Here is a 16,705-nt window from a genome sequence, read left to right as displayed (position 1 = left end):
TTACAGCGTGCATTCATATAAGTGGGTTGTCTGTGTAATGCAGGACAGAACAGGTCTTCCACAGCGACAGACGCTCTTGGTATGTATTTTTCACTATGGCCAAGAGATGAGGGTCCTGTGTCAAATGAGAAGTCTCCAAAATGGTATAACAGACTCCAAATGCTCATCCAGTTGTCGGAAAGCCAGTGATCAGTACCAGAAGTAATGCAGAACAGCTAATAGGGGTGTGGGGTGTCGGAAAGCCAGTGATCAGTACCAGAAGTAATGCAGAACAGCTAATAGGGGTGTCGGAAAGCCAGTGATCAGTACCAGAGGTAATGTAGAACAGAAGATTGGTGGGGGTGCTGGGTGTCGGACCCTTGATGATCACATAGTGATTTCTTATCCTGAGGATAGGCCATCACTTGTAAAGAGTTGGACAAGTTTAGTCTTCAGTCACTCAGAAATCTAGTACATGTATACTATACACAATAGTAAATGCTCACTTTGCCAAATTTGCCCCTTTATGTATTTCAGGTCACGGAGAGGGCTTGGATTTAAATGAAATTCCGAGATGTTGAGTTCAGAATTAGACTCCTGCACCAGGTAATCGAGCCCCAGCCTTTCCAGCTTGCTGACATCTCCCCCTGTCTTCATATGAAGCGGTGGAAGGGACGGGTGCCTTTTGATGGAGGACTGCAGGGTTAAGTCCTCAGGGGTCGGATCGGTGAACCATTGCCTGGGGAGGGAGTCTTTTCTCCTGTAACACAAAAAGACACCTCAGCCTTCTAGTCTGCAGCAGGTTGTAGGGCATCCCATATAGATTTGGGGCATAATCAGATACTTAATTTGCCTTTTCTTCACCTTTTTTGGTCTAATTGATAGGCCCTATAAAGTTACATCCAGGCCTGTCTGTTGATGTGTTCTTTGCTGTACTCTCCAGTATACAGCGTGCACAGCTAGCCCTTCTCTAGGTTGAGAGGTGGATACTCTACACTCCAGAAACTACAACTCCCTGCATGCTCCAATTCACTTCTAAGCAAGTTCTGTGAACAGCTGAGTCCAGGGTGGATGTTGAGAGTTGTGGTTGTACATTAGCGTCTGGTCTAGACAATGCTCTGTGAGCTGCACAAATCTCTCTGGTAAATTGCTACAATGTATCAGGCTGGAGTCACATTGTCTAGACTGGATACAATTGTATCCACTTAGCTGAGAGTAAGGCCCCTTGCAGACGAGTGACAGTGTGGCGCTGCCAGTCTTTAGCGCAGCTCCTGGTCTGACCTCCCAGCACTGACTGGGTCACATAGCATTATATTGATTTATAATGCTATATAACCCTTACAGTTCTGGAATGTATTGGATAACATTGACAGCATTATGTCAGTGTTATCCAATACATTCCAGAACTGTAAGGGTCACATAGCATTATATTGATTTATGATGCTATGTGACCCAGTCAGTTCTGGGAGGTCAGGCCAGGAGCTGCACTGCGGACTAGCAGCGTGACAAGCGCTCATCTGCAAGGGGCCTAAGGGAACGTTCACACAACTGCGCATACAGCGGATTGAAGATCCTGCTGTCTGGTGCATAACACTTATGATGTTTTACACTAGCCCCTGCCTGTGTACCACTTCTCCCTAATTGTGGACAACCCCTTTAAGGGTAACATAAGCAAACAAGGCCTCTTCTTCATTTTCATTCACTCTTACCGTCCCTGCATTTGATGATAGTTTTCCATTTCTTGGAAAGCAAGTTCTTCTTGACGGTGTGGTCGAGTCCCCAGCTCTGGGATGAGAGGAAAACAATGGGTGACATTGGTGGAGGCTGCAATAGTCACTAGATGGGAAAGTTTCTAGCACATGTTAATGCCCAAAATACAACTCTATCTCAAATGACACCCAACCTCCATTCATACATGTGATGTTGTCTTATTATATGACTCAGACCAGATGTGGCCTTATTCACATGGCAGTATGAACGAGGATCCCTACCCAATGGACTCCACCCCGTAGTTATAGTAGCATTCTATTCAGTAGCAAATCTGCGCATGTGCAATAAAGATTACAAATACATAAAACGTGTACATGGTCATACAGGAAAGAGCTCAGGGGTCCTGGTAGAGTTCTGTCCTTACCTGCAGCTGGATCCTGGTTCTCCTCTAAAACATCACTGGAAATCCCATCCCTGCTCAACTGAAAGAGAAACCAGAACAGTAGTAAGGTATGGGAATAAAATAAATTGTAGATCGGTGCAGGTCTGACTACTGGGGCCCCTGAGCATTCCCACCATAGCGTTCAACAGAGCTTGACCGAGCGTGCACCTCTCCACCAGGTTTGGGGGACGAGCACCCCTGTGACCCTGCTCACATACCCCATGCAATCTGGTTAATTCCAACCACATCTGGCCAGAATTGCTCTGTATAAGGCAGGGATGGCCAGCCTGCGGCTCTCCAGCTGTTGCAAAACTACAACTCCTAGCATGCCCAGACAGCCTACAGCAGGGCATGGTGGGAATTGTAGTTTTACAACAGCTGGAGAGCCGCAGGCTGGCCAGCCCTGGTCTAAGGCTATGTTCAGACAGACAAATACTGGGGCCGCTTTTGGTGGCATACAGGTCGCCGCACATCAATGTACGCTTATTGTAAAAAATAAATAAAAATGTTGGATTGCTGTAAAACTCAGCATGCAGTTATGTCTCAGGCAGATGAAGTAAATGATTAAAGGTCTGGACTGATTAGACACTGGGTCTTGCCTCAGGAGGGCGTAAAAGTGCTTCCTGCCGCCCTATGAAAAAGGCTTTTAGAGGCTACTTTTGGGTAGTGTACCTTTTGCTAAGAGATCGTTGACTGCTAGACATGTCTCTACTATGCACTCTAAGACATTTTTCTTATTGACAGACGTTGAGGGGGAGCAAATCTTTGGACTGAGAGAAGCCGGATGGTTGTTTTGACAAACTGTCCACCATGTAAGCCAGTGCGACCTGTCAGGAGGGGCTGACAGCAGTGGTCACGTAAGGGCACGCAAACACAGTAATTAGGCTCTGGACGGCACAGACAGATGCCAGTAGAGAGGATCACTTGATCCTTCGACAACCACAAGAAGCTCCACATCCAGACGCTGACGGCACCTTCATCTCACACCGCTTTCTCTGCCCGGACCATTAACGGAAGGAAATTTCAACAAGTCTCCCGTGTGTGAATATTTTCTTACAGCAATTATTGCTAGTTGTGAGCAGGATTACACACACACATTGCATGAAAAAGCATAACCTGCCAACCCACCGCAAAAGGAAAACTAAACACAAAATTAATTTAAAAAACCTGCTTGCCTAGCTAACATGCTCCTTTTCTCACCTGCTTTTCAAAAGAAGTGAGATGTGAAATCACAAAAATCAGCAAATTTTCACCCAGAAATGATCAGCATCAAAAAGTGCAACTATTGGTAAACTGTAGTACAAGGCTTAAAGGGAATCTGTCAGCAGTTTTGTACCTATGACACTGGTGACCTGTTACATGTGCGCTTGGCAGCTGAAGGCATCTGTGTTGGTCCCATGTTCATATGTGCCCGCATCGCTGAGAAAAAAATTGAAGTTTTGATATATGCAAATGAGCCTCTAGGAGCAACGGGGGCGTTACCATTACACCTAGAGGCTCTGCTCCCTCTGGACTTTCATTGACTTTAGAGGTCAAGGAAAGGTGTGATGACGTTTATACTGCCTGGTCCTGTCAATCAAATTGGATAGGGCGCAGTAGTTGCAGAGAGAGTAGAGCCTCTAGGTGTAATGGTAACGCCCCCGTTGCTCCTACAGGCTCATTTGCATATATTAAAACATCATTTTTCCCATCAATGCGGGCACATATGAACATGGGACCAACACAGATGCCTTCAGCTGCCAAGTGCACATGTAACAGGTCAGACAGTGTCATAGGTACAAACCTGCTGACAGATGCCCTTTAATAGATTGCAGATCTCCCCGGATTGTCAGCAATCTATACTCTGCAGTTGTCAGTGGCGGTCTAATACCTAGCTTTTCTTGCTGTCAGTAGCTCCCCATTCCCGACCTGCTGCTCTCGCCCTATCAGGTTACACAATTAGTGAGGGACTTGTGACAACCATCTGGTTACACACGATATGGCCGAGCGATCATTACTCAAGAGGCAGGTGAAATCCTGCACTGCTCGCTGCGGACACACAAAAACGAGTGCAGGAGACAATGGCGACGGTGCTGATGACATAGTTAAATATTCTTTCTGATCGTCCCTGCCGTCTGGATCCTCTTCACGCACTGCAAGCTGCTGCACACGGATGTTTGCTGAGGGATATCCGGAAAACTTCAGGGACTTTCAGGATCCCCGGGCCGATTCGTCTCCTGAAGCAATTGACATCAATCTCTATTCTAATGGTATTATGCAAGTCAGTATCTATAAGGCAGATTTATGGTCAGTGATTCCGGCTTTTTTAGCTGGTATGTCTATTGCAAGACTTGGGGTAGACTGACATTGAATGCCTTTATCATCAGAGGCTCAGGCTGCCACTTTGAACCACCATGCTTCATACTGCAGCTTTGCTTTTCCAGATTAAAGGCGTTGTTTTTTTTTTACAGTGATGATCTATCCTTGGGATCGGTCTTCAAGATCAGATTGGCAGGGGTCCAACTGTTTACCTGCTCGCCATCGCAACCGCAGGGGTGAGCAGTGTAATTACAACTATGGCGTCCCCATTCACTTCAATGGGATGGCTCCATCTGTTCAAGTGAATGGGACGGAGCTGTCCCATAAAAGTGAATGGGGACACCATAGTCGTAATTACACTGCACACCGCTGCGATTGCGATGGCGAGCAGGCAAACCATACCCTCCCTTCAAACGGCTGATCAGCGGGGGTAGACTGTGAGTCTGGGTCTCCACCGATCTGATATTGATGAAAACAAGGATAAGGCTACTTTCACACTAGCGTTCGGGGTTCCGCTTGTGAATTCCGTTTGAAGGCTCTCACAAGCGGCCCCGAACGGATCCGTACGGCCCCAATGCATTCTGAGTGGATGCGGATCCGCTCAGAATGCCTCAGTCTGGCACCGTTTGACCTCCGTTCCGCTCAGCAGGTGGACACCCGAACCCAGCTTGCAGCGTTCGGGTGTCCGCCTGGCCGTGCGGAGCCAAACGGATCCGTCCAGACTTACAATGTAAGTCAATGGGGACGGATCCGTTTGAAGTTGACACAATATGGTGCAATTTCAAACGGATCCGTCCCCCATTGACTTTCAATGCAAAGTCTGGACGGATCCGTCTGACTAACTTTCAGACTTAGAATTTTTTCTGAAAGATAATGCAGACGGATCCGTTCTGAGCGGATCCCATCGTTTGCATTATAGGAGCGGATCCGTCTGTGCAGACACCAGACGGATCCGCTCCGAACGCAAGAGGGAAAGTAGCCTAACACCTTTATTCATGGGAAACTACTGACACCACTAGATAGGGGCTGGGAGGAACAGGACAAACCTAGCTTTTATTATCAGTAGCAGTGTGAATATGAACTTTTATTCTGCCGTGTTCTGCTACTTAATGGGGTTCTCCGAGAATGATTTAAAATGGCCACCTGGCCTAGAATGCGAGTAGGACTGGTTGCCTCCACTTGCAGAGTTGGCTAGGGGGTGAGTGGCAAGTGCTCACTACACTGCCCTACATGATGTGATTGTGCCTATGATCCTATTATGGCTGAGCAGCCTGACAGGAACACTCACCAATATGTAGTACAGGAATCAGCAACTGTCAGCACTCCAGCTGCTGCCAAACTACAGTTCCCAGCATGCACACTTACTTATCTGTTTTTGTAACTCCCATAGAAGTGAAAGGAGGTTTCTGGGAGTTGTGGTTTCAGAACAGCTGTAGGGCCAGAGGTTGCTGATCCCTGATGCAGTACACTGCTCAAAAAAATAAAGGGAACATAAAAATAACACATCCTAGATCTGAATTAATTAAATATTCTTCTGAAATACTTTGTTCTTTACATAGTTGAATGTGCTGACAACAAAATCACACAAAAATTAAAAAATGGAAATCAAATTTTTCAACCCATGGAGGTCTGGATTTGGAGTCACACTCAAAATTAAAGTGGAAAAACACACTACAGGCTGATCCAACTTTGATGTAATGTCCTTAAAACAAGTGAAAATGAGGCTCAGTAGTGTGTGTGGCCTCCACATGCCTGTATGACCTCCCTACAATGCCTGTGCATGCTCCTGATGAGGTGGCGGACGGTCTCCTGAGGGATCTCCTCCCAGACCTGGATTAAAGCATCTGCCAACTCCTGGACAGTCTGTGGTGCAACGTGACGTTGGTGGATAGAGCGAGACATGATGTCCAAGATATGCTCAATTGGATTCAGGTCTGGGGAACGGGCGGGACAGTCCATAGCATCAATGCCTTCGTCTTGCAGGAACTGCTGACACACTCCAGCCACATGAGGTCTAGCATTGTCTTGCATTAGGAGGAACCCAGGGCCAACCGCACCAGCATATGGTCTCACAAGGGGTCTGAGGATCTCATCTCGGTACCTAATGGCAGTCAGGCTACCTCTGGCGAGCACATGGAGGGCTGTGCGGCCCTCCAAAGAAATGCCACCCCACACCATTACTGACCCAATGCCAAACCGGTCATGCTGGAGGATGTTGCAGGCAGCAGAACATTCTCCATGGTGTCTCAAGACTTTTTCATCTGTGAAGAGCACAGGGCGCCAGTGGCGAATTTGCCAATCTTGGTGTTCTCTGGCAAATGCAAAACGTCCTGCACGGTGTTGGGCTGTAAGCACAACCCCCACCTGTGGACGTCGGGCCCTCATATCACCCTCATGGAGTCTGTTTCTGACCATTTGAGCAGACACATGCACATTTGTGGCCTGCTGGAGGTCATTTTGCAGGGCTCTGGCAGTGCTCCTCCTGTTCCTCCTTGCACAAAGGCGGAGGTAGCGGTCCTGCTGCTGGGTTGTTGCCCTCCTACGGCCTCCTCCACGTCTCCTGATGTACTGGCCTGTCTCCTGGTAGCGCCTCCATGCTCTGGACACTACGCTGACAGACACAGCAATCCTTCTTGCCACAGCTTGCATTGATGTGCCATCCTGGATAAGCTGCACTACCTGAGCCACTTGTGTGGGTTGTAGACTCCGTCTCATGCTACCACTAGAGTGAAAGCACCGCCAGCATTCAAAAGTGACCAAAACATCAGCCAGGAAGCATAGGAACTGAGAAGTGGTCTGTGGTCACCACCTGCAGAACCACTCCTTTATTGGGGGGGGTCTTGCTAATTGCCTATAATTTCCACCTGTTGTCTATCCCATTTGCACAACAGCATGTGACATTGATTGTCACTCAGTGTTGCTTCCTAAGTGGACAGTTTGATTTCACAGAAGTGTGATTGACTTGCAGTTACATTGTGTTGTTTAAGTGTTCCCTTTATTTTTTTGAGCAGTGTATATAGAATCGCCACAGCATAGTGTAGTAAGATTCCACTCTTCATCCCCTATGCAGCTCTGCAAGTGGAAGCAACCAGTCCTGCTCACATTCTACTATTGGTGGCCATTTTAAATCATTCCTGGAGAACCCCTTTAAGTGCCCAGGGGGCGGAGCTTCACAGTAAAGCGCTCTCTTGCTTCACAGCCCCTCCTCTCTGAGTGACAACTGTAGTGGTCTCCTGGTTGGATGCTACAGCTGTCATTCAGAGCACAAGGGAGGGGCTGTGAAGCAACTCAGAGCAGCAAACACTTTATGTTGAAGCCCCGCCTCCACGGCACTTGCGGGAGCAGAATCTGTCAGGATAAAGATTAATATTCACACTACTCCTGATAATAAAAGCTATGCTTGTCCTGCTTTCCCCAACATGTCTTTTGTGCACCCCAGCAATTATCATCAACGTGATCAGAAGTTCTTGCTGGCCTTACCTTTGAAAAAAATGGCTTGACATGTCCAACACATGGATAAGTCAGGCCCCCCCCCCCCCAAAAAGCTGGAATCTCTTTTACCTGGCTGCTTTCCACTCAGAGGGGTCATTATCAAAATGTACAATCAGTCATATTTTAAAGAGATCCGGAATTAGAAAAACATTTCCTCTGGAAACAGCGCCACACTTGTTCACAGGTTGTGCCTGGTACTGCAGCTTGCCTCTAATGAAGTGAATAGGGTTCAGCTGCAATACAAACAGTTCTGCTGTTTCTGGAAAAATGAGCCATGTTTTTCTTATTGCGGCCAACCCTGCTAAAACAACAGTATGCACTGGATGCCTAGGCCGGTGTTCTGTAACCTGTGGCTCTGGCTGGATTTCCGGTCATGCTGGGAGTTATAGTGTTGGCACAGCTTGGAGAACACTGACCTGGCAAGAATGTGGTCGTCCAACTTGCTGTCGCCTGACACACGTCACCAAGCAGCATTAGACTAATGAGAGCGATTTTGAAGATGAGAAGTTAAAAAGGAGCCAAGACGGAGCAACTTACCTCCTCGCAGCTTTGGTGGTGAATGGCAGCGCTGCAGAGTCCAGCTGGTGGAGCGTCGCATAAAGATGTCTCTGTGTCCGGACACAAGTCATAGGAGGCTTCATCATCGGCATCTGTGAAAGGGAAGAGACTTGTGGATGGGTCATTCAGTGGCCGTGTCCCTCCGGCACGCCCATCATAATACAGCTCTTTACCTGCTGGGTGTGCCCACCTCTCCAGAGCATCTGTCAGCTGCTGCCTCAGGGGACTCTTAATTTCTGACACGTAGTCGATTGCTGACCGCCCCCCGGAGTCCGGGAGCGCAGGGTCCCTGCAGGCAAAGATCTGGTTAAGCTTCAGTCTCAGCTCCTACGTATGTGTAGAATCAGTGTTTCTGTTCCTTGCGTCCCCCAGAAGAGATGATTCCGAGGACCCTCCATCTATAAAGAGCATGTGACCCCCCTATAATCACATTGTGATGCGTTATCACTGAGCACACAGGACATATCATCTATAAGATCTATAGGTTCTTTGTGTTCTTCCTAAAAATATAGACCCTGGTGGTAAGTGACTGGATCAAGACCCATTACTGTCAGAGGCTAGACACAGTGGAGGATTCTCTGGTCAGCCCAGCCTTGTTCAACTGGAGAACGGGGAAGAAACACGGGTTTAGATGGTATGGGCAGCATATAAATCACTTTACATTACTTATCCTGTATTATATTCCGGAGCTGCACTCATCATTCTGCCGGTGAAGTCATTATCCACATACATTACTTATCCTGTACTGTAAGCTATATGCAGAAAATACCGAAATACCAGCAGAATAGTGAGTGTAGCTCTGGAGTATAATACAGGATGTAACTCAGGATCAGTACAGGATAAATAATGTAATGTATGTACACAGTGACTGCACCAGCAGAATAGTGAGTGCAGCTCTGGAGTATAATACAGGATGTAACCCAGGATCAGTACAGGAAAAGTAATGTATGTACATAGTGACTGCACCAGCAGAATAGTGAGTGCAGCTCTGGAGTATAATACAGGATGTAACTCAGGATCAGTACAGGATAAGTAATGTAATGTATGTACACAGTGACTGCACCAGCAGAATTGTGAGTGCAGCTCTGGAGTATAATACAGGATGTAACCCAGGATCAGTACAGGAAAAGTAATGTATGTACATAGTGACTGCACCAGCAGAATAGTGAGTGCAGCTCTGGAGTATAATACAGGATGTAACTCAGGGTCAGTACAGGATAAGTAATGTAATGTATGTACACAGTGACTGCACCAGCAGAATAGTGAGTGCAGCTCTGGAGTATAATACCAGATGTAACTCAGGATCAGTACAGGATAAGTAATGTATGTACACAGTGACTACACCAGCAGAATAGTGAGTGCAGCTCTGGAGAATAATACAGGATGTAACTCAGGGTCAGTACAGGATAAGTAATGTAATGTATGTACACAGTGACACCACCAGTAGAATAGTGAGTGCAGCTCTGGAGTATAATACAGGATGTAACTCGGGATCAGTACAGGATTTTTACCTAAAAGCCTGTTTGAAAAACTTGTCCCGGTCTCACCAGCTAAACCTTCATGGTATTTTCTTCCGAAGATCCACAAGTCGCTGAGCCACCCTCCGGGACGTCCTATCGTCGCGGGGATTGGCTCGGTGACTGAGCCTATTTCCAAGTATTTGGATTGGCTTTTGCGACCGATACTAAGTAGCGCCCCCGCCTACCTCAGGGATACCAATGATTTTTTATTGGCCCTGAAGGATATTTGTTGGCAGAAGAATTACCACCTGGTTTCCCTCGATGTGGAGAGCCTCTACACCCGCATCCCTCATGATGCCGGTGTGGAGGCTGTCCTTGACATCGTGGCGAACCTGGGTAAGAGCCCGGTATATTGTGAGTTTGTAGGAGAGGCGCTCAAATTTGTTTTAACTAACAATGTATTCCAATTTGAGGAAGATTGGTTCAGACAAAAACTCGGCACAGCTATGGGGACCCCCGTCTCCTGCACCTTCGCTAATATGTACCTTTCCAGACTAGAGGATAGATATGTTTATTCTGTGAGTAACCCCTTTCTGTCCAAGTTAAAGACATATCTGCGGTTTGTAGATGATATATTCATAGTCTGGGAAGGTACAGAGGTTCGTTGATTATATGAATGGTAATGATATGGGCATGACTTTTACGGTGAACTTCGGGGGAGATAAACTGCAATTCCTGGATGTGGCTGTCTTGGTGGAAGGCGACGAGTTGGTCACGGAGGGCTTTCGCAAGCCCACGGCGACCAACTCCTTGCTCCACCACGACAGCTTCCACCCAGAGAGTGTCAAAAAAGCTGTTCCATACGGTCAATTCATCAGACTTAGACGTATAAACAGCAGAGACAGTGGTTATCGTAGACAGGCGAATGACCTCAAACACCGTCTAATGAAGAGAGGTTACCCAGAAAATGCACTCAATAAAGATATGGAAAAGGTAGAGGAAATGTTCTCACAAGATTATCTCTTGAGGGGTGAGAATCGGAGAGGGGAGAAAGGTGCAGATGTAGCAAAAAGCAGTAGATTTGCGTTCTCCTTTAAATACAGCCCTATGGCTGACCGCATACGATCAGTCATATTCAAAAACTGGGACGTTTTAAGGAGGCACGCAACTCTAAATGAGCTGACAGGACAGAGACCCCTTATCTCCTTTAGAAGGAGTCAAACAGTTAAAGACAAAATTGTCAGAAGTAGGCTCCAAAAAGACAGCAGTAAAAATTGGCTCACAAGTAATCGACCTAATGGTAATTACAGGTGTGGAAATTGTTCATTTTGCACCAATAATCCGCAGAAAAAGATTGTTGAATTTGCCGGCATTTGGCATAAAGTCAATCAATTTATTAATTGCCGGAGCACCTATGTGGTTTATTTATTGATGTGCACGTGTGGACGTTTTTACATCGGTAAAACCATTAGATGCCTCTTCGAACGGATAAGAGAACACTTCAATTCTATCAAAACCGGCAAAGGTTGTCCGAGATTGATAGAACACATCAGAAGTGTGCACAATGGTGACACGAAGTGTATCTCTTTTTCCGGGTTGGAAGTCGTATCCACGCCCCCGCAAGGGGGAGATAGACACCGCCTCTTGCTACAGAGAGAAGCCAAATGGGTATTGCGTACGGGAGCCCTGGGGGAATTAGGACTTAATGATAGAAATGATCTAAGTCCGTTTTTGTAATATCCCAAGTATGCAGAGCTTCCACTCTTTCCCCTTTTTTTTCCCCCCATTTATTGTGTTCTATAGGTGCGCTTTCTTTGACGATTGTATGCGCATTACTTGCACATTGTTTTAACATGTATGTTACCTTAATTATCTCCCTAGTGCGGACGTGACCTGAGTTGTCAGTTTCCATGACAGCAGCTCACGCCGGCACTTAAAAAGGAGCTGTGCACCAGCACGCACTGACGTTCAGCCTGATGAAGCGCATTTAGCGCGAAACGGCCGCCGCTAACCTGTGCGTGCAGTGAACTGCCTCCCCCCCACTGCCTGATGTTTTGTGGATTACAATAAAGCAGCGATATTTTGACCACACTGGTGAGTGCCGCTATTTTTTCATCTTTCTACATCACCTTCAGTACAGGATAAGTAATGTAATGTAAGTACACAGTGACTCCACCAGCAGAATAGTGAGTGCAGCTCTGGAGTATAATACAGGATGCAACTCAGGATCAGTACAGGATAAGTAATGTAATGTATGTACACAGTGACTGCACCAGCAGAATAGTGAGTGCAGCTCTGGAGTATAATACAGGATGTAACTCAGGATCAGTACAGGATAAGTAATGTAATGTATGTACACAGTGACTGCACCAGCAGAATAGTGAGTGCAGCTCTGGAGTATAATACAGGATGTAACTCAGGATCAGTACAGGATAAGTAATGTATGTACACAGTGACTGCACCAGCAGAATAGTGAGTGCAGCTCTGGAGTATAATACAGGATGTAACTCAGGATCAGTACAGGATCAGTAATGTAATGTATGTACACAGTGACTGCACCAGCAGAATAGTGAGTTTTTGAAGAAGGGGGTTCACAAGTGGATTATATTACATCTCTACCTCGGGGAGCCTGAGCTTTGCCGGCTGCTGATGCCTCCCAGTCTTCATGTATACACACATATGCAGGGATGGATTATTACTGTTCTATGTCATAGGTCTGTGGGGAGTTTTGTTCGCTCTACACATGATAATATTTTCCTCAGTGCATATTTATAGCTGGATGAACTCACACGTGGTGCCTGAGAAGTTCTTGAAGCACAGCCACAGGTCTGTAGTCAGATCTCATAGGCGTCTTGTCAAACAGGTCTACATCCCGGAGAAGCAACATGACAGGGGTCAGGCCTTGTCCGTTCCTGCTGTGTACAGACTGACCGGGGTCTGAGGACTGAAAAACAAAGGAGGAAGGACAATGTAAACCTCGGGAGTGCTGTGAACAGGGGTTGTCAGGTTTCGAAGATGGTGGTCTTACTTGCTGGTATCCCCTGTGATTGGCTATAGGTAAACCTCAATGTAAAGGCCTGAGGACAAACTGGGTTTCTTTGTGTGGGCAACCTAATAGAAGATAAGGCTCTGTTCACATAGGTGTTAGTGGCCTCCATTGGCATTGTTGATGGCAACTGAAGCACAGTCTGCAAAACTACCGGAACACCAATGGACCCATCCTGGTCAGTAGGGTTTATTGTCGACTGTATGAATTTCTTTGGTTAAAAGGGACGTCACTTCTGAAAAACAATGTTTTTCCGCGGAATATAGGAGCCACGTGTGGCATGCCTGGTTCCTCTCTCGAAAGTCCATGTCTACACTACCCAGGAGAAATGGGGCCAACTGAGATAGCTTTGCTCTTTAAGGGCCCCTACACGAAACCTGTTATAGCTAGAATAGGGGGTCTGTCGGTAGCAGTCACATGGGGGTCTGGGCCTTGAGGGGGCTCCAAGGCCCAGTGCCACATAAGAAGACCTATACAGAAAGAGCTGCTACTACTGACCAATGTCAGAAGTAAGGTTTATTGATCTATCTTTTGGGGAAACCACAATTCACAGCATGCCCTACGAGAGCAGCCGTCAGTACATACTGGGAGTTGTAGTTTCCCAACAAACGAATAGCGATAGGTTGAAGACCCCTAGTGACAGGTCTCTGTATTGCAGAAGACTGACCAGTAGGCGCTGAGCGCTCTCCAGATCTCCTTGCCATGCGGCCTGCATCATCGAAAGCTGTGGAAATGAGGTCCTGGTGACAGCGGTCAGCAGCTGTGCCCGGACGCCATCATCAGCTACGTGTACGGCAGTCTGCTCTGCAAAATTGCACAAGGTGACATCTGCTCCATGTTCCAGAAGAAGGGCGATTACCTGCCGAAAAGTGCAGAGATTACGGGTACGGCCACACGGCACTAAAAATACAGAGGGAGAGTTTGCTGCAGGTCCACAAGAAATGCACGAATTACACGACATGGATTTTACCTTCTCCATTACAAACCGTAAAATCCACGGTGGAGATCCGGACACGCTGCAGATTTCAGATATGCACCACAGGTTTACGCAGCGCGTGGATGGGATTTCTTAAAATATCATTCGCTTTGCTGGTAGTGCACAACCCTGCGGATATGCCCCATTAAAAATATGTGACGGCAAATCTGCTGTGAACGCCCCCTAAGGCCCCTTTCACACGGGCGAGTATTCCGCGCAGGTGCAATGTGTGAGGTGAACGCATTGCACCCGCACTGAATCCGGACCCATTCATTTCTACGGGGCTGTGCAGATGAGAGATGTTTGCGCAAAAATCGCAGCATGTTCTATATTCTGCGTTTTTCACGCAACGCAGGCCCCATAGAAATGAATGGGGCTGCGTGAAAATCGCAAGCAAGTGTAGATGCGATGCAATTTTCAGGGATGGGTGCTAAGGAGATAAGGGATGAGCAACCCCGGACCCCATTTACTTTATTATTTTCCATTATAACATGGTTCCGCAAAAAAAACTGAATGTACTCCGTGTGCATTCCGTTTCCATTTTTCCGTTCCGTTTAAAGATAGAACATGTCCTATTATTGCCCGCAAATCACGTTCCGTGGCTCCATTCAAGTCAATGGGTCCGCAAAAAAACGGAACACATACGGAAATGCATCCATATGTCTTCCGTTTCCGTTTCCAATTTTATCTATGTAATTACTGTATACTGTATATGCCATACGGAAAAACGGAACGGAAAAACGGAACAGAAATGGAAACACAACGCAAACAAAAAATGGAACAACGGATCCGTGAAAAACGGACCGCAAAACACTGAAAAAGCCATACGGTCGTGTGCAGGAGGCCTAAGGGTGATTTTCTTCCCCAAATTTATAAATGCCCAAGTCCTCCTTGTTGACAATGCTACCCGACTGTGGCCGGCAATCGCTGTCTGCCATGGTGATGCCACTGTGGACAAAATGCTACCAGCACAATGCAGTATTGTCAGGGTGAGTACAACAAAAATTTTATTATTTTATTTTTAGTATTTTATTATTATTTTTTATCTTTTAGGTTTAAAGTATTTTTTGGCAGTCCCATGTAAAAGTACAGATAACACATAAGATCTTCCGTTTTGCTGAATAATGAACTCTGCACTGCTACATCTCTATCACGGTGGCGCAGTGGTTGTGAGCCCCATTGGGGACGTCAGATACGGATAATGTCTGTAAAGTGCTGCTGCGGAATATGTCAGCGCTATATAAGCGAGTAAAATAAATACATAACTGGATGTGCGATCTAATTCTCTTTTTTGAATCATGTAAAATAAATACGTAATCTACGCATTGTGATAACTTTCAGCGCAGGTTTGTCGTGTTACTGCTATGCATACTTGAAGAGCTGTGAAGGAAAATGACAGACTCAGCTCTGCTACATCTGTATCTCTCCTTTGCGACTACATGAACTTACCTTTGATTGGTTGTTCTCAGAGGCAACTATCAGGGCCGTGTTCCCAGTCTCTGGATGGGGAGTATTTATAAGTCTGGGGTCATCGCTGAGACTTCTGATGATTTCTTCCACGTCACCCTTTGCAGCGACCTCCAGAAATGGTAAAATCGATTCTTCCTCGCGTGCGGCCTCCTCCATCATTATTTCCTGGGGAATAATAAAATGTGAACTTTTCATTTATTTCTGGTGCCTTTGGCCAGGAAACATAAACTGAGCTTATTGGAGCTGTCTGCCCGGGGGCTACTACATGACCGCTGCGCTCCTGAAGGGGAAGGTGGGTTTTTGTTTTTTAGTTTTTTTCAAAATTGCAGCCGCCAGCTCGGTGTTTTCCCGAGTTATACTTTTTTATTTTTCTTTTAAAAGGTCAGACATTGCCTGTGGAGTATCTGCCTCCACTAGGTGGCACTACAGAGACAGCTTTCATTCTCTTGGAAGAGAGCTAATCTGCATACCCTGTTCCCCAGGGAGCATTGCATGGTCTACAAGACTCTCCACAAGGAGAAACAGAACCCCGAGACCTTTCTGAATTATCAGAAGTTTTATTTAAAACTATTCTAATGCTAGGCGGTCACCTTTGCCATGTCTCCAGTGCTTCGGGCAGAGTCCAGACCTTGTTGTTGAAGCTCCGTGCCGACACCTTGGGTGGCAGCCTAGGTGAAAGTTAGATCACAGACCCAGAAGGGGCCCATCCAGGAGGAGGACTAAAGGATTTGGCCAGGGCCCCCTCAACAGTATTACACAATAAAATTATATACAGTGACAGTATATACCGTGTAGAAAACGGATAGAGCGATCTTTACTAGCCACAGGAATGGGGGCGGCATGAAAGGAAGGGGGTTGCGAAAAAATGACTGTGGGATGGAGCCCCGTTCAAAAATTTGCTGTGGGGCCCAGTCATTTCTAGCTACGCCACTAGGCTGGGGGTTGCCTATTTTGTGTCGGTCCCTTGCAGGAGCCTTCTGGCCCGGAGGGACTGGGAAAGATTTATGGGGGGGCCTGCGATGGACCGTAAACGGACCGTGCGCGTTTTTGTGTGACACGCTGCATGATTTTGTTGCACGGGTGTAGAAATGACGCTCCTCTGGCTTTAAAAAAAAAAAGTCTCCAGTGCTTTCATACATATTCTCAGGCGCACACCGGCGGTCCTTGCTTAACGGTGCGGTTCCGGTCTCTGGAACGCACGTTGGCGCCATCTTTTGCGCGGACAGTAGTTCCGATATGCTATGGCTTGGCTCTCGGAGCCATCGCCTGCACAC

The 16,705-nt window shown here is 46.8% G+C and overlaps 1 protein-coding gene across 1 annotated transcript in view; it reads right to left on the bottom strand.

Moving 5' to 3' along the window:
- Positions 1-16,705, bottom strand: part of MAP3K19 (mitogen-activated protein kinase kinase kinase 19) — a 47,845-nt gene that overhangs the window by 29,677 nt on the left and 1,463 nt on the right. Inside the window, exons 2-9 of the mRNA XM_040440532.1 lie at positions 15,411-15,596; positions 13,653-13,844; positions 12,729-12,883; positions 8,653-8,768; positions 8,459-8,571; positions 2,114-2,171; positions 1,689-1,764; positions 486-739 (exon numbers count right to left, since the gene is read on the bottom strand). Of these exons, the coding sequence (XP_040296466.1) occupies positions 486-739; positions 1,689-1,764; positions 2,114-2,171; positions 8,459-8,571; positions 8,653-8,768; positions 12,729-12,883; positions 13,653-13,844; positions 15,411-15,596 (1,150 nt within the window). The remainder of the gene's footprint in view (positions 1-485; positions 740-1,688; positions 1,765-2,113; positions 2,172-8,458; positions 8,572-8,652; positions 8,769-12,728; positions 12,884-13,652; positions 13,845-15,410; positions 15,597-16,705) is intronic.

The sequence above is a fragment of the Bufo bufo genome, chromosome 7, assembly GCF_905171765.1.
Source record: "Bufo bufo chromosome 7, aBufBuf1.1, whole genome shotgun sequence".
Classification (NCBI taxonomy): Eukaryota; Metazoa; Chordata; class Amphibia; order Anura; family Bufonidae; genus Bufo; species Bufo bufo.
Note: the sequence above shows the minus strand (reverse complement) of the source record. Positions and strands in the feature narration are given on the sequence as shown.